At 43.5% G+C, this 24,093-nt stretch overlaps 4 protein-coding genes and 1 pseudogene across 4 annotated transcripts; 4 read left to right on the top strand and 1 right to left on the bottom strand.

Annotated features, from left to right (window-relative positions):
• Positions 1–1,672: 1,672 nt before the first annotated feature.
• On the bottom strand, positions 1,673–3,203 carry LOC106413148 (annotated as a pseudogene).
• Positions 3,204–4,995: 1,792 nt separating this feature from the next.
• Positions 4,996–7,996, top strand: LOC106420640 (meiosis-specific protein ASY2-like). Its single transcript, XM_048735628.1, has 4 exons — positions 4,996–6,511; positions 6,577–6,711; positions 6,792–7,654; positions 7,728–7,996. Exons 1-4 carry the CDS (start codon positions 5,551–5,553, stop codon positions 7,989–7,991), a joined length of 2,223 nt encoding a protein of 740 aa, XP_048591585.1. The 5' UTR covers positions 4,996–5,550; the 3' UTR covers positions 7,992–7,996.
• An 8,555-nt stretch (positions 7,997–16,551) lies between these two features.
• LOC106441869 lies at positions 16,552–17,166 on the top strand. Its single transcript, XM_013883625.3, has one exon. The coding sequence runs from the start codon at positions 16,677–16,679 to the stop codon at positions 17,139–17,141; it is 465 nt and encodes a 154-aa protein (XP_013739079.2). The 5' UTR covers positions 16,552–16,676; the 3' UTR covers positions 17,142–17,166.
• A 1,316-nt stretch (positions 17,167–18,482) lies between these two features.
• Positions 18,483–21,275, top strand: LOC106415963 (endoglucanase 21-like). Its single transcript, XM_048741495.1, has 5 exons — positions 18,483–18,970; positions 19,197–19,942; positions 20,198–20,333; positions 20,421–20,593; positions 20,679–21,275. The coding sequence occupies exons 1-5, from the start codon at positions 18,598–18,600 to the stop codon at positions 21,081–21,083; spliced, it is 1,833 nt and encodes a 610-aa protein (XP_048597452.1). The 5' UTR covers positions 18,483–18,597; the 3' UTR covers positions 21,084–21,275.
• LOC111214153 (MLO-like protein 13) lies at positions 21,127–24,022 on the top strand. The gene is made up of 14 exons (XM_048741501.1): positions 21,127–21,259; positions 21,372–21,491; positions 21,571–21,628; positions 21,714–21,928; positions 22,016–22,132; positions 22,244–22,298; positions 22,379–22,515; positions 22,616–22,690; positions 22,778–22,866; positions 22,960–23,050; positions 23,131–23,337; positions 23,421–23,488; positions 23,562–23,622; positions 23,715–24,022. The coding sequence occupies exons 2-14, from the start codon at positions 21,375–21,377 to the stop codon at positions 23,898–23,900; spliced, it is 1,476 nt and encodes a 491-aa protein (XP_048597458.1). The 5' UTR covers positions 21,127–21,259; positions 21,372–21,374; the 3' UTR covers positions 23,901–24,022.
• Positions 24,023–24,093: the final 71 nt, after the last annotated feature.

The raw sequence follows: 24,093 nt of genomic DNA, 5'->3' as shown, positions 1-24,093 counted from the left end.
ATATAAGAAATGGAAATAAACATTTTAAAAAATAGAAAAAGTACATTAAAATTTAAACATCTATCTTAAAATGTACATCTATCTTAAAATTGTAGTAAATTATATAAAAATGGAAATACCACATTAAACAAAAAAATGTATAGTTTTACATCAAGAAAGTCCCTATAAAACTCATTATTCCATCAACATCAACCTCACACTATCAAAGAAAACTTCAAAGCACTCGAGCAAAACAATGGTTCCACCATCAACTCTTGCCGTCCCAAAAACCTTTAACGACCTTGAAGGAGATTTTTTTATAACAACGAACTTTTTGTTAGGTAGATTCATTGTTGGGAAACCCGTAACTTCCAAAATCCAAACTTATTCATGGAATTGAATTGCTTTTCATAGACTCAAAAGTATTCTTACAAATTTAAATTAATCTAATCCATGATTTTATTGTTAATATTCATACAAACTCTTTCATGATCAAGCCATTGCAATTAATAACCATTTAAGCGTTTATCCCGAAACACTTCCATCCTCGCCGAATCAGGTATTGGTTCATGTTGGTTTAGTATTGTTTTTGGTTTATTAACCGGTTTAGGATGGTCCTATTGTAAATATAGTTTAAGTTAGTTTAGCATATATTATGCTTAAAATAACTTAAATTAAATAATAGTAATATTATGCTTAAAATATAATTTTAGAGAGTTTTCAAATATAGTTTACAAAACATTATAGGTGCTGAATTTAATTTATTAAATTCGTTTATTACTTAAAAATAAGTTTTTTTAAAAAACATAATAAGTTATAAATATCAATGATGGATTGGTGAGTATAACATGAAGACAAAAATATAAATATTTGATTTTCAAGATAAAAAATTCAGCTTTTATTCAGTTACTCAATATATAATATCTTAAATTATTATTTTTTAAATATACATAATTTATATATATAGATTAATCTTCCAAACTTAAACTATTATATTATATATGAATAATTTTTTTAAATAAAAATAATTTCTGATTTAGAAAAAAAAATAAAAACAACAAATAGTTATTTTCAAATAATGGATGTAATTTACATTATACTATCATTTAACAAGTATTAGATACGTTTTGTTATATCATTATTTTCTATTTCCAGAAAACAATATATTGTTAAACATCAATATCATCTAGGTTAAGTATACGAACAACACAAATTCAAACATCACAAAAAATATTTACATAAACATTATAATACAATAATTTAATCAAAAAATACAATTCAAAAAAACAATATTTAAAAGAATAGTTATATACTTAATATTTGAAAATCAAAGATATTTTTGCTAAAATTGTACTTACCTGGCCAAGGAGATCGACCATCTTTTTACGGATCGATCGATTGTTGGGCATGTGGTCGATCCGAAAATACTCTGCAGTTATATCTAAAACATTTATTCCAACACTCAACATATAGTTTTGCTAAATATGATAACTAGATAGCCAGCAAAATTACAAAAAAATATTTAAATAGTAAAAAATATGTTAATTTAACGTGTTAAAATTTAAAAATAAATTTTAATTATGGCATGCATCTTAACATTTATATAAATATATATCATAACCTAAATATAAATAATTTAACAACTTAAATTAGAAAAAAATAAAAATCCCGGGCGTAGCCCGGGTTAATCCCTAGTAATAATAATAATAATCTGTGCCATCTGGTCTTCGTTTAACATAAATTGTTTTATTATCATCATCACCTTCAAAGCACACAAGCCTACACAAGAGTAAATGTATCTTGGACTGTAACATAAGGAGGTAAGATCTTTCAATGCACACAAAGCCAAAACAATGCACTTGGCTTCAAGTTGGCTTTATAAAGAAGCAATACTATCAGCGTGTTGGGGTGAGAAAGAGGCGCGACAAATGCCAGTGAGTCCATAACGGCTCCAGAACTCTTCAGTATCAGCGACTCCGTGGACCCTGACTCTTCTAATGTTTTTCGTGTCTGGGTTGAAGTAGAAAACATAGAAGGGCTGGGCACGGCCTGGCAGAGTTGTTGGGGAGAAAACGATGTCACCAGCCTTGTTGGTTCCTTGGGAAATCAAACGCTCACCCGCCGCAGGAGAGAAGGGAAGAGACAAGGGAAGCTCAAATGTTTGTTTGGACCACTCATGTTTCGTCGCATCCTCCAGTATCCAAAGATAAAAACGGTTGAAAGAAAGACCAAATTTAGAACAGTCTGGTACAACGACAGCTAGCTTCCCTTTGTATTCTATCAATAGGGTAAAAGCCCCCCGAAGCATGACATCCTTAGGCGTTGTGATAAAACTTAGTATCCTCTCATGTATAACATCAAAACACACAAACACAGGAGTTGCTCCAAAAATTGGAGCCCAAGCAGCATAATAAATGAAACCATTGATGCATCGTCCCATAGTTAGAGGGTGATGAGGCGGGGAGGTAACTTGGGTACGAGATACTACTCCTCCTCGTCCAAGTGTTATAACCTCGTGCACCATGGAACTAGGGTTATGAGCATAGATAGATGTCACCTGGGTCAATGCTTTGAATTGATCATCTACAGGATCGTATCCCAAGGATGTGCCCGTTGCCTTGCAGTGAAAGGTAATGACTTGCCCCGTGCTAGGGTTACATATAATGAACTTTGACAAGTCAAAACAAGCGAGAAAGCCATGGACGGAAGAAAACTTGGCGCTGCCGTGAGGCAAGGTCACTGAGGGTATTGTCATGTCTAGATTGGCAACCAAAGAAGAAGTTCCCTCCTCCTCCTCTCCCGACATGATGAAGAGACGCTCGGGTTTACCAAATACACTGTTGGTGAAAGCGGCTACAAAACGGGATGGCTTGGCAGCGTAGTAAGAAGCGACGAATCTTTGGCTTCGGATAAGGGAATACCAATTCTTGGACACGCATAGAGAACTTCAAAAGCGACTTTCCAGGCAATCTACTCAGTGTCTCCACCTCCATATCGTAAGGGAGGAGGACCTTTAGCTTCTTACCTGGGCTCTTGTCGCCGCTTCCAACGCCATTGTCCTTTGACTCGTCGCAAAATACTTGTTTTTGGTGATGGGTCACCATCTTCTTCTTCAGAGGGATCGCCTCCAAGCTGCCCTTCTCATGTTCCTTGCGTTTCATCATTGGAGGCGCTCCCGACGAAACCCTTAATTCGACTCGTATTGATGCTAGAACTTAACTTTTTAACACCTCTGACACATCTATTTTAAATAGATTTTGTAACTAGGTTCGGTCGGACTCACTTTTAACCTTCTTAGAATTTTATTTCGAGTATTATGTTTAATTGCTATCAGTTTTAACATATTATGTTTCTTAAATATTAAAATATGATTCCTTTTAATATTTTTGCCTATATGTTTTTTTTAACCTATTGTATTTTATATGCTTTTATTTTTAAAATTTCTAACTATTCAATCATACTCAATAAATAGTTTTTTTTTCTTTCTTTCTTTCTGTTAAATAGGCCTAAATAGTTTATACTTTTGAAAACTATCTTATTCTTATGCAATCATAATAAATAGTACTTACATTACATTTTTCACAAAAATATGTATATTTACACTATTTATATGCGTTAAGATAATAACCGTTTTTTTTTTGTATAACCTTCTTTCTTCATTAATACAACTTGCTCCTCCATAGTGTAATTATAATATTAGCCTAGACATGTTGCAACACATTCTCATTCCATCATTTATATAATTTATTTGATTGACAGATGAGTTGCATGATTAGAAAAAGCGCGTGCCACATAGTTGAACCTAGATCATCCTCTGCTTCAGAATCGGCAGCATCGAATGCTCCGCAGTTCAACCCAGTTATTTGTTGAAACTCATCCAGTGAGAAGCAAAGAGGATAAGTCGCAAAGTGAAACAAAGCTCGTACTTGCTATCGGTAAGAAGCTGACGGCAGAGGCAACTGTTTATTAGCTTCGCAGAGTTGGGGCAACGAACAACATGCAACTCAAATAACCCGGCAAATTGAGACCCCATTATAGAATCCATGTCTACCGAACCCCGGAGACAAGACGCAATAGTTTCTGTTTTAGTGAATCATACCAACATTGCTAGTTTCTGTTCTGGCGAATCATACCAACATATTAATATGCTTCATGCCCTTGTGTCTCGCAGGGACTAGCATATGTTGACTTTGTGGATGAAGAGCACCTTGCAGCAGCTATAGCAAAGAACAGAAAGATGTTACTTGGTAAGATGAAATGTTAAACTTCACGACATGTTATTGTACACGAAATGTTAAACTTCACGACACCCAAATCCATCGCAGCAGATGAGACGCCAAAATCAAATGACGAGTTCGGGAATATGTTCCGTAAAGGGTAAGGCTTTGGCTTTGGTCCCTTTTCTTCTCTTCCCATGGATACAACTTCCTTGTTCTTCTTTTCTAAACGCACTCTGAAGCAATCTTGTGTTGTTGACTGACAATATCGCATCTGCGACTTGTTTGTACAGGATTCAGTCGATTAGAATGATAACTTAGAAAATGGGATGACTAAAGACGTTTTTATTAGAATCAACACAGTGGGTTACAAGACTGATCGAAGGTAAGGAGACAAGATCAGAGGTTTAAACGACAAGATCAAAGAGATGATTAGGAAACCCTAAATCTAGCCGCTTAGTATGTGATTTCTCCAAAAGTCCCCTTTTTCGTTGCCTCCTCCTTCTCTCTTATAGTGCCCTTCTGCGTGGTGCCCTAATCGCGCCTATCCTTTGGGCCTTGTCGCCCAAAGGCCGAGTATGTGGGCCTTAGTACTGTTTCATCCAAGCCGAGTATAGCTGATCGGCTTAGCTGACCGGCTTAAAGTACTCTGAGGTCGAGCTGACGTCTCTAGCCGCTAAGCCGACTAAGCTTGATCGACCTTGTCGGGCTAGGGCCTGTTATGTGATGGGCCTTGTAGAGGGATGTAATCCATCTCCTACAATAAGTCCCCCCCCCAGTTCACTTGTGAGCGGCTTGTCGGTCTCAGTGAATTTGTGGGTCAGGTTCGCTCATATAACAGGGCCTAATGCCGACGACAGGTCGTTTTACTGGTGTATGGTTTTAGTCGCGTGCCGCGTCTAGTCGCTCCGCGTTACGTCTTCTCACGATGCGTTGTGTTTTACTCGGGAGGTAAACTTCTCGGATTAGGAGTCCAGGCGGTCTTTGGATGGTTAACTCTGTCGAATTGGTTCGGGCTAGAACCGGAGATTAATTTCGGTCCGGTTTCTTGATTGAAAACCGGTTTTGGCGAGAAACCGAACCGTCGCGAGTAGGTTTTTGGGCATTTAGGCGGCCTTTGAAGCCCATTTAGGCCTTTGTAGACCTAATGATGACGCTTCGAAGGATGCGCCTCGTTTTTGCTATAAATAGGCGCCTCTCCTTTGCTTTCGTCATTCTTCTCTGCAAGCTCAGGTATTCCACTTTCTCTCCCTTCTCTCTACTTTTATTTTCTCTCTCTAGATAAGCCTTCCGTAGCATAGGGTTTTTTGCTAGCGATCTAGCTGGTTTAGTCGTCCCCCCGAGTAGAAGAGATATGGCTTCAGGGAATCGGCTATCGCGCGAGGAAAAAGGGAAAGATATAGCTACTTCGCCAAGCCCGGCTAGGGATGCGGACGGGGGTCCGTTGGAGGATTTCGACATAATCCATCGTGATGCTCTGCGGGATACGGAGAACATGAGCCTTTCCCAGCGCCTTCTGGTCGCTGATGCCCATAGACAGTTTCGCGAAGAAATCGAAGAAAACGTTGAGGACGAGGATAGAGAGGCGAGTGGTTCTGAAGCGCCTAGCCTTGTCGTAAGACCTAGGAGACGGGCTCGTCGGAGGGGTCGTATCGACCAGTCAGGCCGTCTCCCTGCTCCGAGAAGTGTTCCGTTCTACGAAGTAGACTGTCGTCCTGTGATATATCACCCTGGTGGGATTTTCGAAGAACTACCTTCGCTGCCTCCCGAAGCGTTACGCGACCCGCGAGTTCAATCGTGGGGGAACGTTTTCAGTTCCTGTTCTTCCAACGAGACCGTGAAGAGATTGCTAAGAGAGAGTGGTGGCGCTGGAGTCACCTTCCTCATTCCGTCAACCGATCAGCGGCCGTGGTCGCCACCGGTTGGTTACCAGTGCGTGTATGAATCTTACTTCAAGGATCAGACGAAGCTCTGGTTCCCAATCCCCAGACTGATCACGTCTTACGCATTTCGTCGGGATATTGCCATTTCTCAGCTGCTGAACGGGTCGCTGCGCATAGCCGTCATGTTGATGGTTATGGCAGCGGAGATGGATGTTTCGATGAGCGTGAGGGTGTTTGAGGAGCTGACTTTCACGAAGGCGGAGCCTAACGGGATCTTCTCGGTAAAGATGAGAGCGAGTTACAACGTTTTGACTGGTCATCCCAACAAGACGCAGGATTGGCAACGCGCTTACTTCTTCATTAAGTCCGACGAGCATGCCTTCGAGGAGCCGCCGGGGGACGATTATCGCGTTTTATGGAATCAGCAACTTGGTAGAAATTTGTCTGTTTACTCGTATTCTGGTCGATGGTTCTGATGTTCCCTTTTTCTTTTGCAGTTCGTCATCCCAATACAATTGCCTATCCAGAGAAATTCTTCGAAACTGCTCAACTGATCGCGACGCATAGTCATCTCAGGTGGCCGGATCTTAGTCGGGAGTGGATACGTCGGCAACAAGCTAGGATCGCCAGAGGTAAAGTTGCCGTTTACCCTAGAGAGATGCTCTTGAACCTTTTTTATAGTCTCCGTGTCTGATTTCTCTTTCTTATATAGTTGATTGGGAATCGAGACTTCCTTGTGTACTCGGTCCCCGCAAATCACGTCTCTCCCTATTTACTCGGAAGCAACAAAAACTCCTTAACCAAGCTAGAAAGATGGAGGGAGTTCCCGACTTAAGTGCCCTGTTGAAAGGGAAGCTTCAAATGCTCTCGACGAAATCGTCTTCTGCCGGTGCCTCAGAAGTCAGGCCTGTTTCCACAGATGGAGATGTGAACCCTGAGCCGCCAGCTCAGAGTTCCCCAAAGAGGAAGACCAATAGGGCCAAGGCCAAGAACAGGAGTGTCCCTTTGGAAGAGGCACAACCTTCTGCCGATGTCTCTGAAATCGCGGCTAAGAAGAAGAAGAAAAAGGAGAGCAAGAAAAGGTCTCGTGAAGAGACTTCTGTTGGGGCTATGGAGACTCCAACTGCCGCAGGGAATGATGGTGCGGAAAGAAACGATCCGGCCGATTCTACTCGGGGATCGCCTGAGGAGCGTCCCAAGAAGAAACTGAAGAAGAAGTCAGCGGAAGGCGATGGGACTTCTGCTCCCGAGATTCCTTCTAGAAGTGGGGAACCAGCTACCGAAGTCGGAGATGGCTCACGGGATGAATCTCCGTCGAGTAAGGGAGCCCCTTCGTCTTCTGCGAGGGAGACTGGTGCGGGAAGCGGAGGTTCGCTTCCGCGGAAGGCGGGAGGAGGAGTTCACTTCCCGGATCACGTAGAATTCCTTTACGATGAGGCGACTCCGTTGGTTCTGAATCCACTTCCGTGTGCTGAACTGACTCGTCAGATTCGTGGCGGGACCAAAGAGTTGCCGCCGGTCGACGACTTATACTTCAAAAAGGAGTACATTGACGCGGCTATGGCGGGCAGACGGGTAAACTTGTTTTCCCCTTGTTTCCCTTTCTCTTTCTTTAAAAATTTTTCTAAGTCTCTTTTGCTTCACGCAGAGTGACGGGAGCATGAACTATCTCGTGGAGAAGTACGACAGCACCTTGAAGCAGACGATGGTCCAGCTGGGCGCCTCGGATAAACTCGCACGGACCAGATTGGGCGTGATCGAGAGGTTACGCGCCGAGAACAAAAAGGCCAGCGACAAAGCGGCCAAAGAGAAAGAGGTCCTCCGAGTTAAGTTCGAGGAGCTGGAAGACAAGCTGAAGTCTGACCGTCTTGCGAAGAAGGACGCTCTCCGCGAGAAAACTCGCTTAGAGTGATTGGTCGCTTCCCTTGAGAAGGAGAAGGCTGAGCTCGAGGGAGAGAGGGACGCTGTCGTCGGAACGCTGGTCAAAGAGAGGCAACGCCTGAGGGATTCCAGGGTTCAGGAGGTTACCCGCGAGAGGATCAAGGTCCAAACGGCTATGGCGGACAAGTCTACTCGCTGTATCGGTAAGATGAAGGGCTATCTGGATCGCCTTATCGCGCGAGAGAAGGCCAAGAACTTATATGGGCAGGCTTCAGGAACCAAAAAATGCCTTGAGATGATTAAAGATAGCGGGATCGCGATTCCGCCGAGTATGATCAACATCTTCTCGGAGCAGGAGAAGATGTATGAGGCTGAAGTCGCCAATCTTTACCTCGAGCCGTTCTCTGAGGATGATTATGCTCTCTCTCCTCTCAGCCTCCCTTCTCGATTTGTGAATGAAGAGCTCATGGGGGTACTCGACCCGTATGGATCAAATGTTGGTCTGATTGGCCACGAATCAGCCTCCCAGTTGATCACTTCCCGCGAGGCGACTGAAGATCCAGTCGATGAGCCGATGGTAGACATTACTTCTGCTTTGTCGGAGCGTATCGTCGTTCCCGAAGGAACTACCATCGAAGAGCGTCCCGACGGGAGCGATCCCGAGGAGACCGGGGAAGCGATTCAAACGGATACGGGGGATGTAGCCGCTGAAGATCCGGTCTTGGTTTCTTCATCTGAGGAGCGGGAAGAGGACGGAGTGGGCGTGGAGGAGAACGGGTCATCGCCGGCGCTTGTTGAAGAGATGGTCCCGAACCTGCCAGTTCCAGACCCTTCTGCTCAGGTTGAAGGCCTTGGCGATCAAGTCGTTGAAGAAGAAACGATCGAAGCGCTTGACCCGAGTAGGGATGACCAAGACGTCGTCGTCTGATCTTGTTGTATGCTATATTTAGGATGTTTTCATCGGTGGTCTTGATAGACCTTGTTGTTGTACTTTAAAACTCTTTCTACTTTGTGTTTCTTGTCAGTATTTGCAACCCTTAAGCGATTTTACTTATCTGTTGTGTTTTGAAACATCAGATTTTCATATTCTTAATTTTTGCAAATAGACAAGTGATGAACCGGTAATTGGTTTTACTCGGCTGTCATCATGTTTCGTTTTGGAGTTGTCCAAAAGTCGATAACAAAGAATTGAGTATAAGAGTGAAAGGTCCTTCTGTCCGTTTCCTCAGTGACAATTAAGCAATCGGGTAGCTAGGCCGTTACATTTTAGTCGAGAAAAGGCAAAGATTCACTCTGTTTAGTCGGTTCAATGCTTAGGCATAGGTGAATCGTGACTGTTAAGGTCCTGGAGCCAAGTGTCTGATCAGGACATAGCTGCGAGCAAAGGAGTGTGAGTGTCCGCGTATCCTCTGCTGGAGGCACGGGAACCACGATGTGAAAGTCATTGTTTATTCAATTGAGACCTAGGTAAGGTTTTGACTTTGTTTTTGTTACAGCTGGACCTGTTAAGGCTGCCTACGTACCTCGGTTGAGGATCAAGCCATTCGTAGTTCGTTTTTCCCGAGTAAAAGTGACTGTGAGTGGTGCATTTACTCGGTCGAGTAGAAGTGACTACGGGGGTGCATCTACTCTGTTTTTTTTGTTACAGCTGGACCTGTTAAGGCTGCCTACGTACCTCGGTTGAGGATCAAGCCATCCGTAGTTCGTTTTTCTCCCGAGTAAAAGTGGCCGTGAGGGGCGCATTTACTCGGTCGAGTAGAAGTGACCACGGGGGTGCATCTACTCGGTTTTTTTTTTTTTTTTTTTTAGGCGTAAATACTTCTACGAGTAGAAACGTCGTAGATGCATTGAGTTCCATGATCGCGGGACTTCTTCTCCGCGCGAGGTTTGGAGCCGGTATACGCCAGGTTTAACAACTTTGATGATTTTGTAAGGTCCTTCCCACCTGGCGCCGAGTTTACCGGCGTTAAGCTCTTTAGTGTTTTCAAACACTTTGCGCATGACGAGATCACCGAGTTCTAAAGGTCGGGCCCGGACCTTTTTGTTATAGTAGCTCTCAATCTGATGTTGGTAATTCTGGATGCGCAGTAGGGCTTGATCTCTCCGTTCTTCTATCTCATCGAGGGCGTCGAGTAGCATCTCCTTGTTTAGCTCGACGTATTGAGGCATTTTGGAACGTCTGAGGCTTGAAACGTTAACTTCTGCAGGAGCCATGGCTTCAACACCGTAAGCGAGAGAGAAGGGTGTCGATTTAGTCGATCCTCGTGGAGTCGTGCGATGGCTCCATAGGACTCCGTCGAGTTCGTCAGCCCAGTGACCTTTTTTGAGGTCTAGACGCTTTTTAATGCCGTCGATGATGAGTTTGTTGGAGGATTCGGCTTGGCCATTACCTTGCGGGTAACGTGGAGTGGACGGGCTTAGCCGAATGTTCCACTTGCTACAGAATTCCTTAAAGTTGCCTGACATGAACTGTGACCCGTTGTCGGTGACGATCTCGTAGGGCAGTCCGTGGCGGCAAATAATGTTTTTCCAGACGAAGCCGCGGACTTCTTTGTCTGTGACTTGAGCGTATGCTTCAGCTTCGATCCATTTGGTGAAGTAGTCGGTGAGGACGAGGATGAAGCGTCTTTGGCGGGAACAGGGGAGTGGTCCTATGATGTCCATTGCCCATCGCATGAACGGGTAGGGAGCAGTGGTTGTTCGCAACAGTTCGGTTGGACAATGGATGCTGGGTGCGTGCCGTTGGCACTTGTCACAGCTTCTCGCATAAGACTCGCAATCCGCGTTCATTGTTGGCCAGAAGAAGCCTAAGCTCCTTACTTTTATTGCTAACGCGCGTCCGCCTGAATGATTTCCACCGGCGCCTTCATGCGTTTCCGCCATAACCCTTGCTGTCTCGTCGCCATGGATGCATTTTAAGAGCACCTTACTCGCAGTCCATCTGTGCAGTTCATTGTCGAGAACAACGTAATGAGCGCTGCGGGTTTTTAGCCGGCGAGCTGCCCATTTTTCTGCTGGGAGTTCCCCTTTCGAGAGGTAGTCGATGAATTCAGTTCTCCAGTCAGGGCCAAACCCATCGTCGTCTGGAGTGGCGGGTTCAACGACTTGGGCGATGAGGGTTTGATCGATTAGGACGTCGATGCTCGGTTTCTCGATACGATGTATCGGGATGGTTCTTTTCACTTGATCACGAAGCTTGCTGCCAAGGGCGGCGAGGGCATCGGCGCAGACGTTCTCGCCTCTCGGAACTTTGATGAGTTCGAAGAATTCGAACTCTGCTGCCAGGCTTTGCACTATTTTGAGATAGGCGTCCATTCGATCGTTGCGGGCGTCGTAGTCGCCACTGAACTGACTGGCGACTAACTGGGAGTCGCAATAAGCGCTTAGTCGTTTAGCTTTGACGGCTTTTGCTAAGCGGAGTCCTGCGATCAGAGATTCATATTCTGCCTCGTTGTTTGACGCGGGGAAGCCAAAGCTGAAAGATTGTCTGATTAGCTCACCGGTCGGGGACTGCAATTGGACACCGGCGCCTGCCCCCTTGTTGGTCGACGATCCGTCGACGTGCAGTGTCCAGTTTGAGTTTGGGAGTGTGAGATCCTGCTCTAATTCCGGGGCCAGTTCGACCAAGAAGTCGGCCAGAACCTGGGATTTCGCTGCCGTGCGGTTCTTGTAGATGATATCGAGCTCGCCGAGTTCGATGGCCCACTTTGTGAGTCTGCCGGATCTGTTAGTGTTCTGGAGTATCGTTCGGAGAGGCTGATCAGTCAGTACTTCCACAGAGTGCGACTGGAAATACGGTCGTAGTTTTCGCGCTGCTTCAACGACTGCTAAAGCCATCTTTTCTAGCGTTGGGTAACGCGTTTCTGGTGCTGTCATGCGTCGGCTCGTGTAGAAGATGGGCTTTTGCTCGCCGCGGTCTTCTTTTATCAGAACGCTGCTGACTGCAGCCTGTGATACTGCGACATAGAGAGATAGAACATCACCGACGTCTGGCTTAGCGAGTACTGGGGGCGTGGTCAGGTACTGTTTGAGTTGAGTGAACGCTTCCTCGCACTTCTCATCCCAAATGAACTTTTTGTTTCCTCGCAGGAGATCGTAGAATGGCAGGCACTTGTCGGTGGATCTGGAGATGAATCGATTTAGAGCGGCTATCCTGCCCGTGAGCCGCTGCACTTCTCTGCTGTTCTTCGGACTCGGGAGGTTTAGAACCGCGGATATTTGCTTTGGGTTCGCCTCGATTCCTCGCTGTGTGACAATGTACCCAAGGAACTCGCCAGAAGAGACCCCGAACGTGCACTTTGCTGGGTTTAGCTTCATGCCGTACTTGTTGAGAGTTTCGAAGCATTCTTGTAGATGGCGGAGGTGATCGGTGGCATGGAGCGACTTAACCAGCATGTCGTCTATGTACACTTCCATGGTGGTACCCAGCTTATCTGCGAACATTTTGTTCACAAGCCTTTGGTAGGTTGCTCCGGCGTTCTTCAGGCCGAATGGCATGACCTTGTAGCAATAGGTTCCCCTATCTGTGATGAAGGCCATCTTCTCGCGGTCATCCGGGTGCATCATTATTTGGTTGTAACCGGAGAAGGCGTCCATGAAGGTTAGCATCTCGTTTCCAGCTGTAGACTCGACTAAGCGGTCGATGTTGGGAAGAGGGTAGCTATCCTTTGGGCAGGCTTTATTCAGGTCGGTGAAGTCGACGCAGACGCGCCACTTGCCGTTTTTCTTTTTGACGACTACTGGGTTTGCCAACCATTCGGGGTAGCGAACCTCGGCAATCGAAACTGCACCGAGTAGCCTGTCGACTTCCTCGTTCACGGCCTTCGACCTATCGGGGCCGAGCTTACGTCTCTTCTGTCGGATAGGTTTGAAAGTTGGGTCGACATTTAGCTCGTGCGTCGTTATAGTCGGGTCAATGCCTTTCATGTCTGCCATAGACCAAGCGAATGTGGATACGTTCTGTCTGAGGAAATCCAGGACTGACTGCTGCATTTCATCAGAGAGGTATGCGCCAACTCTCACGGTGCGACTCTGGTCGGCATCATCAACAGGTAACTCGAGAACCTCGTTTTCCTGGGAGTAGACTTTTGGGGTTGGAGGGGACACTGAGTTCACGGGTAGCGACGCTCGTTGGAGTTTGACCGTGGCGACTAGGAGATCCCTAGCGGCCTTTTGGTCCCCACGCAATGTTTTTATCTTCCCGTCCACTCCGGGAAACTTGACGCACTGATGGTAGGTGGAGGGGACAGCCTGCATCGAGTGTAACCAAGGAGTACCGAGTATAGCGTGATACGGAGCTTTCGTGCTAACGACGGCGAATTTGACCGTTCGAGTAACGCCGCATGCGCGCACCGGGAGACGGATCGTTCCCAAGATGGTTTCGGATGACCCGTTGAATCCTGTTAGCGTTCTGGAGGACGCTTTTATGTCGTCGAGGTCGACTCCCATCTTCTGCAGAGTTCCTCGGAAGATGAGGTCAACGGAACTCCCGGTGTCAACAAGGATCTTGGTGACATCATACTCTCCAATTCCGAGGACGACGAGGAGGGGATCATTATGGGGCGCGTGAACACCTTCAGCGTCATCTGATGAGAAGGTTATTGGAGGATGACTCGACGGTTTACTCGGCCACTTCTGGGACGTCGTGACTTGTCGACGATAGTCTTTCACGGAACGGACTGAGTCGCCGCTAGGGGAACCCCCCATGATGACGTTTAAAGACTGTCCCGTTTTGACTCGCTTGGAGTTCAGTAAGGCGCGGAGGTCTTTTGGTACGCTGGTATCAGGAGGTGGAAGTTGAGGTTGACCGTTAGCTCGTTCCAACTGTCGTCGTAAGTCTGTTGATTTTGACTTGTTAAGCTTCACGCGGAGATCGCTTACTCCGGCATTGAGTTTGTCTCGGAGGTCGCCGACTGGCCCTTCGTTGTTGTTGCCAACGCTTGTCGAGATGCGCCGAGACTTTCGTGCATCTAGCATCGTCCGGAGATCTCTGCATGTGGTATCGCTTCCATTTTCCGGTGCGAGCCGCCGTTTAAGGCTGTCTCTCAGGTCTCCGGGTACAGGCGAATCGTCATTATCTTCGTCGGACGACAAGGATTGCTGAGAGAGTATAACCTCAATGCGTCTGCGATTAGCCGGATGCTCTTCGTCGGCTGAGGAGTCTCCCCCGCCGTTATCCCTTGGGGTTTCTTCCTCGTCGTCTCGTTGCGGAGCGTCGTTTTGTCGACCTCTGCCAGTGGCTTTGCGCTGGGACCTTCGTTCTTTGTTCTTGCTCCAGCTCTTACCGTTCTTTGGTTTGGCTTTCAATGGCTCAAACTTAAACTCGCCGCTTGCAAGGGACGAGAGGTAATGCGCGTAGAGAGATTTGCATTCTGAGGTATCGTGTCCTTTGACGTCGTGATACTTGCAATGCTTGGTGAGGTCGACGGTCCGGGAAGGTCCTGCTGCTGATCCGACTCCAGCTGCGGGTTGGGTGGTGCAAACAGAATCGACTTTTTGGTCGGATGACTCGAGTTCTCTTACCCACTTGTTCCACCCCTCCCCGCGAACTACGAGAGTGGAGATTGGTGTGTTATTCTCGTTCACGACATACATGTAACCATCCTTGGGACCGTTTTTGTCGTTTGGAGCGTGCTGGCGCGGTTCTTGTCGCGCATTTGCGTTCTTAGCCGCTGGAGCCTTGGGTGCGCTCATCTTGCTGAGGATTGCGTTGGTGTCCTCCTCCATTCGGATGAAGTTATCGGAGCGTGCGATAGCGTCTTGGAGCGACTTGGTTGGATTCTGGTACAGGTCTTCTCGGAACTTGGAGTGGACCCACAAGGTGTTGCGCAATGCATCGATAGCGATTCCGTCTGGGATCTCAATCTTTGACACTACGGCTTTGAATTTCTCCATGTAGTCGCGCAAGCTCTGATCCTTTTTCTGATTGAGGTTCCATAGGCTGGACGCGGTGGCGCTGCGCTTTGTGAACATGATGTATGTCTTGAGAAAAGCTGCTGATAGGTCGCGGAAACATCCGATTGAGTTCTCCTCCAACTGGGAGAACCAAGTCAGGGCTTGCTCGTGAAGAGTCTCGACGAACAGCTGGCAGTAACCTGCGTCCCTTTCGTCGTCGGGGAGACGAGCTCGCGCCATCGCGATGTTAAAAGCGGTCATATGTTCTACCGGGTCTCCGCCGGGCTTGTACTCAGGTAGGCGCAGCTTTTCTATCTTTCCGAGTTGGACGCTAGTTAGCGCGCGAGTAAAAGGAGTGCGCGAGGTTGCGGCGAGTACGCTCTCTATTTGCGGAGCTGCGCTGGTTACATGGTGGATCTTCTCTCCCATTTGTTGAAGGCTGAGTTTGAGCTCGGCGAGCTCGCGTATTGTCGTGAGATCTGAGCCTGCTGGGGGAGCGTCTGCGAGAAAGGCTTCGTTAGGCTCCGAGTCGTCAGAGATATGGTCGACTCCGGCTGCCGTAGGATTTGTGTTGAAGAGGCGGCGGCGTGTCAGCTGGGGACGGCTAGTTTGTCCCTCAGGGGCTGTGAGCGCCGCGACCAACGCAGCGAGTTGGTCGTTGGTTGTCTTTTGGACTTCGTCTTGGCGGGCGAGTCGAGCCATGACGGAGCTCATGAATTCTGAGGTGATGGGCGGCGCGGCCGCAGGCGTAGGCGTCGGTTCCTCGCCTGGGGCGCCGAAGGTGGCGTCGTCTTGAGCCATGTAGATCTAGAACGTTGCTTTAGTCAGCCCCACGGTGGGCGCCAATTGTTTGTACAGGATTCAGTCGATTAGAATGATAACTTAGAAAATGGGATGACTAAAGACGTTTTTATTAGAATCAACACAGTGGGTTACAAGACTGATCGAAGGTAAGGAGACAAGATCAGAGGTTTAAACGACAAGATCAAAGAGATGATTAGGAAACCCTAAATCTAGCCGCTTAGTATGTGATTTCTCCAAAAGTCCCCTTTTTCGTTGCCTCCTCCTTCTCTCTTATAGTGCCCTTCTGCGTGGTGCCCTAATCGCGCCTATCCTTTGGGCCTTGTCGCCCAAAGGCCGAGTATGTGGGCCTTAGTACTGTTTCATCCAAGCCGAGTATAGCTGATCGGCTTAGCTGACCGGCTTAAAGTACTCTGAGGTCGAGCTGACGTCTCTAGCCGCTAAGCCGACTAAGCTTGATCGACCTTGTCGGGCTAGGGCCTGTTATGTGATGGGCCTTGTAGAGGGATGTAATCCATCTCCTACACGACTCTCTCATGTGTTTAAGATAATTAGATAATCATCAATGACTAAACATACAGTTTGAAGTTATTGCAAGAAGACCATGTTTTCAGTCTGGTCATAATGTCTTTATCCGTCCATAGGATGCGTAAATCTTCTGCTTCTGGTATTTCGTTTGATGTTAAAGTCATATAATCATGTGTTTTAAGAGCTTCACCGACAGTTTTACTTTAATTTAGAGGTATCTTTGGTAGTGATGGGCAAAGATGAACGTATCGACATGACTTGCATTTAGATAAAGAATGTCGTTATCATTAGTGGTACTGGTAGGTGTGTGGGGCCTCTGCTAGATGGTGATAATAAAACGGTCACAAAGACTGAAAAAAATCTCAAAAAGCTAAAGAAGATTGATTATAGCTCCTTTTGACTTTTTTTGTTGCAACGGTTACAAAATAGTCACCTTTTGATACAAAAAGGCAGCAGTGTACCATTTCCTTAAGCCTAAAGCAAAATCCACCCAATGAAGGTTATGAAAGCAGTGAAGAAGCTCAAGTTCTGGTCAAGAAAGAAGAAGAAACACAAGCAAGCTTCCTCATCCTCTCAGCCACACCAATGCTATTGTGAGTACTCCTCCTCCGCAGTGTCAGCTCCTCTTCTTGAGCCAACAGCACCTCCTCTCTCGTTTTGGTTCGATGAAACTCAGCGTCTTTATGCTCCAGAGACATCATCAGCATCTCCTTGGAGTACTCCGTTGCCTCAGAAACAAGAAGAAGCCATCGTCGAGATAAAACCCTTGTCTCAAGTGTCTGATCTTCGCATCAATCAGTCTTATCAGCAGTACATGGTCCCGAATCCAAGTGTTGGTGTTCCCATCATCGTAGAAGCAGCTCCAGCCAAAAGATCATCAGTGGGAATATTCGGTTGTGTTATCGAGCTAAGCTCAAATGTATTTCGTTGTTTCTTCCCTTGTTTTAGCCGCCATTAATAAACCTATATATTTACGACAATAATTCAATAACTTTGACATGTTACATGTGTTTGTTTACATCTTCCTATTACATCATCATCTTATAAAACATTCCGACACAGAACCGATGAATGACACGTGGCTGAATCTATTCTATTAAAACAGCAGTGTGACTCATTGATAAAAGTTATGTCCAACTAAAAATATAATTGTATCTATAATATAATTATATCTGGAATATTGTTTAGCCGTTTTTTTTGAACGACGAATATTGTTTAACCGTGTAACTTCGTAACTTCCTTTATTTTCATAGGAAACATATGATATGGGTGGGACCCATGTTTTCTCACTTACTTCCTTTTACTGTTTCTTTTAGCAATCCTTTTATATTATAAGTTTCATAGGTAACGTATATGTTTTATACTATATCAAAAAAGGAATATTATCTTCGAATTATTCATTTGGAGTAAGCACAACAAAAAAATGAACCAAAGAAATTACATAATTAACGAATAAATCTCAAAATTACAATAAACTAAAGCTTTATTTGCTATTGCTGGAATCGTTAGAAAAAATATCTTCATATATCTTTTAAAAATTAATTTTTTTTTAAACAATTTAATAGGTTGTAATGGGTCTAAATAGATTTTTAATATTATCATGGGTCGAAATTAATATACATATCTATACTATTAAAATAGAAGTTGTTATGATCATGAGGTTTATTTGATTTGTGCATGTATTTATATCATTGTAACTCCTATATTAATAGTAACCATATTGTTATTTATCATCTAACTAGATTATGATCCGTCCTTTCAAATGACGAGTATATCTTTTGTTTAAAATTTTCTGAAAATTTTAATTTTTATATTTAGGGTTTTATAATTATACTAGATTCTGAACCGCCTTTAAAAAGACGAGTATATTTTTTGTTTTGTATTTTTTAGAATTTCATTTTTTTATTTGTGTTTTAGATCATATTTGTGTTTTTTTCTTATAATATTTCTCTTATATTATTAATAATAAATTTTTATAATTGTATTAAAATAGTTGGACTACCCTCTATCAATAGGTCATGTTCATGTTTTAATAGAATAGATTAAATTATAAATTTATTCTTTTAAAACAATAACATGATCTATTGATATATGTTTAGTCCAACTAATTTAATAATATTGATTAAAATCTCTTTCTAATCATTTAAGAAAAATATTTTACACTATAATTACAAAAAAACACAAATATGATTAAAACACAAATATAAAAATAAAATTTCTAAAAAAAAATATAAAACAAAATATATACCCGTCCTTTCAGAATCTAGTATTTAATTAAACTCAAAGTCTTTAAAGCTTCTTCACTTTCACTTTCCACATCACACACTCATCAAACAACTTCGTCTTCTCTACTTTGAAAACAAAAAGACAAAGAGACTTCCTCAGATCTTATCAGAGTGGGACCCATCATCAACATGTACGGACGACACCCATTGACTGGTTCTCTAGAGATCAATGCAGCTGAGTCCATCACAGACGACGATCGCAGCCGAAAGATGCAAGAACTCGACCGTGCCACTCTTCCTCCTCCACTCGACGCGACGCGGCGGAGCTGGCTACTCGAACCACCACAGCCGAAGACAAAGAAGTACGTTGATCTCGGTTGTATACTAGTCAGCCGCAAGATCTTTCTTTGGACTCTCGGAACCGTTCTTGTAACCTCCTTTCTCGCTGGCTCCATAACCATGATCGTAAGGCACGCGCCGCACCACAAACAGAGGGAACCTAAACCTGACAACTACACTGTCGCTCTCCGTAAAGCTCTCATGTTCTTCAACGCTCAGAAATGTAAGCTCAAGAAAACAAAAGTACAAACAGTTGATCTATACATTCAGTTCTGTTTTGTCATGTCTTAATCTAATGTCTTATCAGGACCGGTCCCTTAGATTTTGGAAACTGTTTTAGTAAGAGTTTCAATATATATATATATTACAAATTTAGGGGCCTATGAGTATGACTATGTAAAAAATTTGAACATTTTATGGGCCTCTTATGTTGTGATGTTTGCTTGTAGCTGGGAAACTACCAGAGCACAATAACGTGACATGGAGGGGAGATTCATGTTTGCAAGACGGGAAAGACCAAACAGGAGGATTCCACAAAGATTTGGTTGGAGGCTACTATGATGCTGGAGATGCAACCAAGTTCAACTTCCCAATGTCTTACGCTATGACCATGTTGAGCTGGAGTGTGATTGAATACAGTGCAAAATACAAAGCTGCAGGGGAGCTAGACCATGTCAAAGAACTCATTAAATGGGGAGCTGACTATTTTCTCAAGACTTTCAACAGTAGTGCTGATACAATCGACGTGATGGTGGAACAGGTAGGATCCGGACATGATGACCATTACTGCTGGATGCGTCCTGAGGACATTGATACCGAAAGGATTGTAACTCCGTGTTATGATTCCTGCTCTCATCTTGGTGCAGAGATGGCTGCTGCTTTGGCTTCTGCGTCCATTGTTTTCAAAGACAACAGGGTCTATTCTCAAAAGCTTGTTCATGGAGCTAAGACGCTTTATAAGTATGCAGACTTTGTTAAAGATAAGAACAGTAAAAATCAGTCTCGTGAATTCTACAAGTCAAGCCTGTTTTGGGATGAACTCTTATGGGGTGGAGCTTGGTTGTATTACGCTACTGGAAATGTAACATATCTTGATCATGTTACCAGTCATGATATGGCTAGGAAAGCTGGTGCTTTCTGGAATAGCCCTGACTATGGAGTATCTAGCTGGGATAACAAGCTTCCCGGAGCTCAGGTTAGTTCTCTTTTTGGAAAAAATTGTAGTTAATGACGGACCGGGTGCCCTCAATCTACTAGAGCCAACCCAACCCCTAGCTTAGTATGATATTGTCCGTTTTGAACATGAACCTTCACGGATTTGTTCTTGGATCGGTTGCTCACAAAAATAACTCATACTAAATGGACTTGGACTGGACTTAAATATTAGACGTTCTTTGGTAACAAATGCTATTTTGGCTGACTCTTTAACCACTTGATATGTGCTTTTTAGTTGTTGTTGACGCGATTGAGGCTGTTTATGAGCCCTGGATATCCATATGAAGACATCTTGAGCACCTTTCACAATCAAACAGGAGTAGTTATGTGCTCTTACTTACCCTATTTCACAAGATTCTACAGAACCAAGGGTGAGTTTAGTTGTTTTATTTTTGTGTGTGGACATGTTCTGTTTTTGGAAATGTTAAAGTTATATAACCTAGCTATTATCTATGCAGGAGGTTTAATCCAGCTGAACCATGGAGAACCACAGCCTCTTCAATATGCTGCAAACGCAGCTTTCTTGGCGGCGCTTTACAGTGATTATCTAGATGCTGCTGATACTCCTGGATGGTATTGTGGTCCTGACTTCTATTCTACTAAAGTCCTACGAGACTTTGCCAGATCTCAGGTATATATGCATCCTCTAAATCCATAAATGAAGCAAAACAAAGAATACTTAATTTCTGATTAAAAACTTTTGTGTCCTTTGGCAGATTGATTACATACTTGGTAAGAACCCTCAGAATATGAGTTATGTTGTGGATTTTGGACAGCGTTACCCGAGACATGTACATCACAAAGGAGCTTCAATACCGAAAAGCGTAAAGAAAGAAAGCTGCAAAGGTGGATGGAAATGGAGAGACACCAAAAGAGATAATCCAAACATCATTGTAGGAGCAATGGTTGCTGGACCTGAAAAGCATGATGGGTTCCATGACCTTCGCTCAAACTACAACTACACAGAACCAACTCTAGCCGGTAATGCCGGTCTGGTCGCAGCTCTGGTGGCTTTATCAGGAGAAGAGACGTTAGAATCTATTGACAAAAACACTATATTCTCTGCGGTACCTCCTTTAACACCAGCCACACCACCTCCTCCAGCACCATGGACACCTTAGAGAGAAAAAAAACACTTAAAAAACTGAAAATTATTGAGTGTAATAAGTCATCTATTGTTTCCCTAAGTGAATAAAATAGTTTCAAGTGATAACAAGTCTTGATATATTCTTTGTTTATTTGTTTAAGTAGTGGCGTGAGACAGAAGAAAGGTTTTTTATGCTTTTTACTATACAAGGTAACCTACACATTGATCTTTTCTCTCTATTCCTTACCCTCTACTACTTCCGTCTCTTATTCTCTGCTTTATATAATAAATAAACAAGAGTTGTCTCCATCTCGAGGTGCAGAAAATGGCAGAAGAGGAGAATTCACTTGAATATACACCCACATGGGTCGTAGCGTTTATCTGTTTCATCATCGTTCTCTTGTCCCTGCTCGCTGAACGTGGTCTTCATCATCTTGGAAAGGTACGTATATACATCACTGTCTATATCTGTAAGTCTAAGGTCTCTTCTTGTAATAACTCTACCATTGTCTCTGTTCCAGTATCTGAAGCGTAAAAAACAAGATGCCTTGTTTGAGGCCTTGCAGAAACTTAAAGAAGGTTTCTTCTTCTTTTCAATTTTGGAACATGAATCTGTTGATTGGTTTACACCTGAACATGACCAAAATTGTGTTTCCTGAAACAGAACTGATGCTTTTGGGATTCATCTCGCTAATGTTAACGGTATCTCAGACAGCAATCAGGCATATATGTGTCCCACCAGCTCTTGTTAGCAACATGTTCCCTTGTAAGAAGCCATTAGAGGAGGAGCATCATGCTCCTGAAACATCTCATTCGCTTGTCTTCAATACACGACATTTGCTTTCAACAGGAGCAAGTCCAGACCATTGTACTAACAAGGTAATATTTCCCTTGAAACTCCTATCTCACTCTGGATGCTTTTCTATTATTAGTATCTTGCTTTTTTTCATCAACATGGTTTTGCAGGGGAAGGTTCCTTTAATATCCGTTGAAGCGTTACATCATCTCCATATCTTTATATTCGTGCTAGCGGTTGTTCACGTCATCTTCTGTGCTTCAACGATGGTTCTTGGAGGAGCTAGGGTAATGTAACTTGCTTTTGTTAGCGTTTTTCGCAAGTAACTGAACAACATTAGAACTTTCTATTCAAAAGCTTTCTCTTGTTTTGCTCATATGATTTGAAATTACATGTAGATACAACAATGGAAGCGTTGGGAGGATAATTTCAAGAAGATTCCTTCTCAAAAAGGTGAGATTCGACATTGGTATTTTGTTGATTTTTTTGCGTCTTAAACACCATCTAAATATTAAGAAAAAAACATGTTTCAGATGCATCAAAGCCTGGTCATGCTCATGCTCATCATGCTCATGCTCATGCACTTCACGAGTTATTTAACGCAAATCACGAGTTCTTCAAGATGCATGCTGGAGGATTCTGGAGAAGATCTGTTGTCATCAGCTGGCTGGTGAGTCTTGGATACTAATACCAAAACAAACGTATTACACATCAAACAAGTTTGTCTAGATCTTATTTGATATCTGATGAGATCATCCAATGTGGTGCAGAGATCATTTTGCAAGCAGTTTTATGGTTCTGTCACCAAATCAGAATATATAGCTCTGCGACATGGGTTCATCATGGTCTTACTTCACTCTCTTTTTTCCAACATGTTATTTCCAGTCTTTTATGTAACAATAACAATATGTATTATTCCTTCATTTTTCCAGACCCATTGCCCCACAAACCCATCATTTAATTTTCACAAGTACATGCTAAGAACAGTGGAGATGGATTTCAAGAAAGTTGTGACCATAAGGTATTTAGCTCTTTTAGATTACACACACCAATGGCTTCATAAGTTTTTTTGTCTAACACCATTTTTGTATGATGTGATGGTATAAATATAAAGCTGGTATCTCTGGCTCTTTGTTGTCGTCTTTCTTCTGCTGAATGTAGGAGGATGGAATACTTACTTCTGGTTGTCTTTCTTGCCTTTAATAGTAAGTTCATTTAGTTAATGATCTAATCATATTTTTGAATTCTTGGAATGCTATACTTCAATGTGTTTATCTAAATGTAGTTGTTACTAATGGTGGGTGCGAAACTGGAGAATATAATAAGTAGCTTAGCTGTGGATGTTTGTGAGAAGAGAAACCGTGGGGAACAAGCAGTAATCACACCTTCTGATGAACTCTTTTGGTTCCATAGGCCAGAGATTGTTCTCCAACTCGTCCACTTCATTCTCTTTCAGAATTCATTTGAGATCGCTTTCTTCTTCTGGATTTTGGTACTTTCATTTTTCTTCCTTTTCTAAGAGTTTTGTTTGAACAATCACAATGCTAATAGATGATTTCTCCATCGTATCATCAGTTCACATATGGAATACATTCGTGTATCATGGAGAAACTAGGCTTCCTTATTCCACGGCTTGTCATGGGGTAATAACAAGATGCACACTTGCAAGTCTAAATAAACTATCATTTGATCTGATGAACTCTTTTGTCCAAACAGAGTGTTAGTCCAAGTGCTTTGCAGTTACAGCACATTGCCACTTTATGCTCTCGTTACACAAGTAAGTATATAACCACAACAAGCCTAGCTAATATACACTACACAACTAAACAAAGTTTTGAATCACTTGTTTTTGTTTTCTAATTCTAAAAGATGGGTAGCAAGTTCAAGAAAGGGATATTCGACGATTTAGTACACTCCACACTGAAAGTATGGTTGTCAGATACAAGGAGCAAAGGTGAATCCACGAGCGAGGCTCGCAGGATGGAGATAGTACCTACCATTCCTGAGTCTTTTAATGTCCAAATCAATGAAGTTATGGAATGTGACAACCCTTAAGTTGCTATTTATGTCTAAGTCCAATAAGATCTGCTACATCATTCCCTACGCTATCCCTTAACTATTTGTTGTAACATTTGCACTTATATCGTTTGGTTATGCTAACTTTAGAGCTCTCATCACAGGATTGTGTCGATCTGTTTGGCACTGCATTAGAACATGTGGTGATAATAAAGTCAACAACCTCATTCAT

Source organism: Brassica napus, chromosome A1 (genome assembly GCF_020379485.1).
Source record: "Brassica napus cultivar Da-Ae chromosome A1, Da-Ae, whole genome shotgun sequence".
NCBI lineage: Eukaryota > Viridiplantae > Streptophyta > Magnoliopsida > Brassicales > Brassicaceae > Brassica > Brassica napus.
This window is presented reverse-complemented; position numbering and strand designations above follow the sequence as displayed.

Coding starts and splice junctions, on each gene's coding strand:
- LOC106420640 (XM_048735628.1), top strand. CDS start 5,551: ATGGCTTCAGGGAATCGGCTATCGCGCGAGGAAAAAGGGAAAGATATA. Junction 6,512..6,576: donor TTTATGGAATCAGCAACTTG/GTAGAAATTTGT, acceptor TTTCTTTTGCAG/TTCGTCATCCCAATACAATT. Junction 7,655..7,727: donor CGGCTATGGCGGGCAGACGG/GTAAACTTGTTT, acceptor TGCTTCACGCAG/AGTGACGGGAGCATGAACTA.
- LOC106441869 (XM_013883625.3), top strand. CDS start 16,677: ATGAAGGTTATGAAAGCAGTGAAGAAGCTCAAGTTCTGGTCAAGAAAG.
- LOC106415963 (XM_048741495.1), top strand. CDS start 18,598: ATGTACGGACGACACCCATTGACTGGTTCTCTAGAGATCAATGCAGCT. Junction 18,971..19,196: donor GTTCTTCAACGCTCAGAAAT/GTAAGCTCAAGA, acceptor GTTTGCTTGTAG/CTGGGAAACTACCAGAGCAC. Junction 20,594..20,678: donor GAGACTTTGCCAGATCTCAG/GTATATATGCAT, acceptor GTCCTTTGGCAG/ATTGATTACATACTTGGTAA.
- LOC111214153 (XM_048741501.1), top strand. CDS start 21,375: ATGGCAGAAGAGGAGAATTCACTTGAATATACACCCACATGGGTCGTA. Junction 22,299..22,378: donor GAAGATTCCTTCTCAAAAAG/GTGAGATTCGAC, acceptor AACATGTTTCAG/ATGCATCAAAGCCTGGTCAT. Junction 22,867..22,959: donor AAGAAAGTTGTGACCATAAG/GTATTTAGCTCT, acceptor ATAAATATAAAG/CTGGTATCTCTGGCTCTTTG.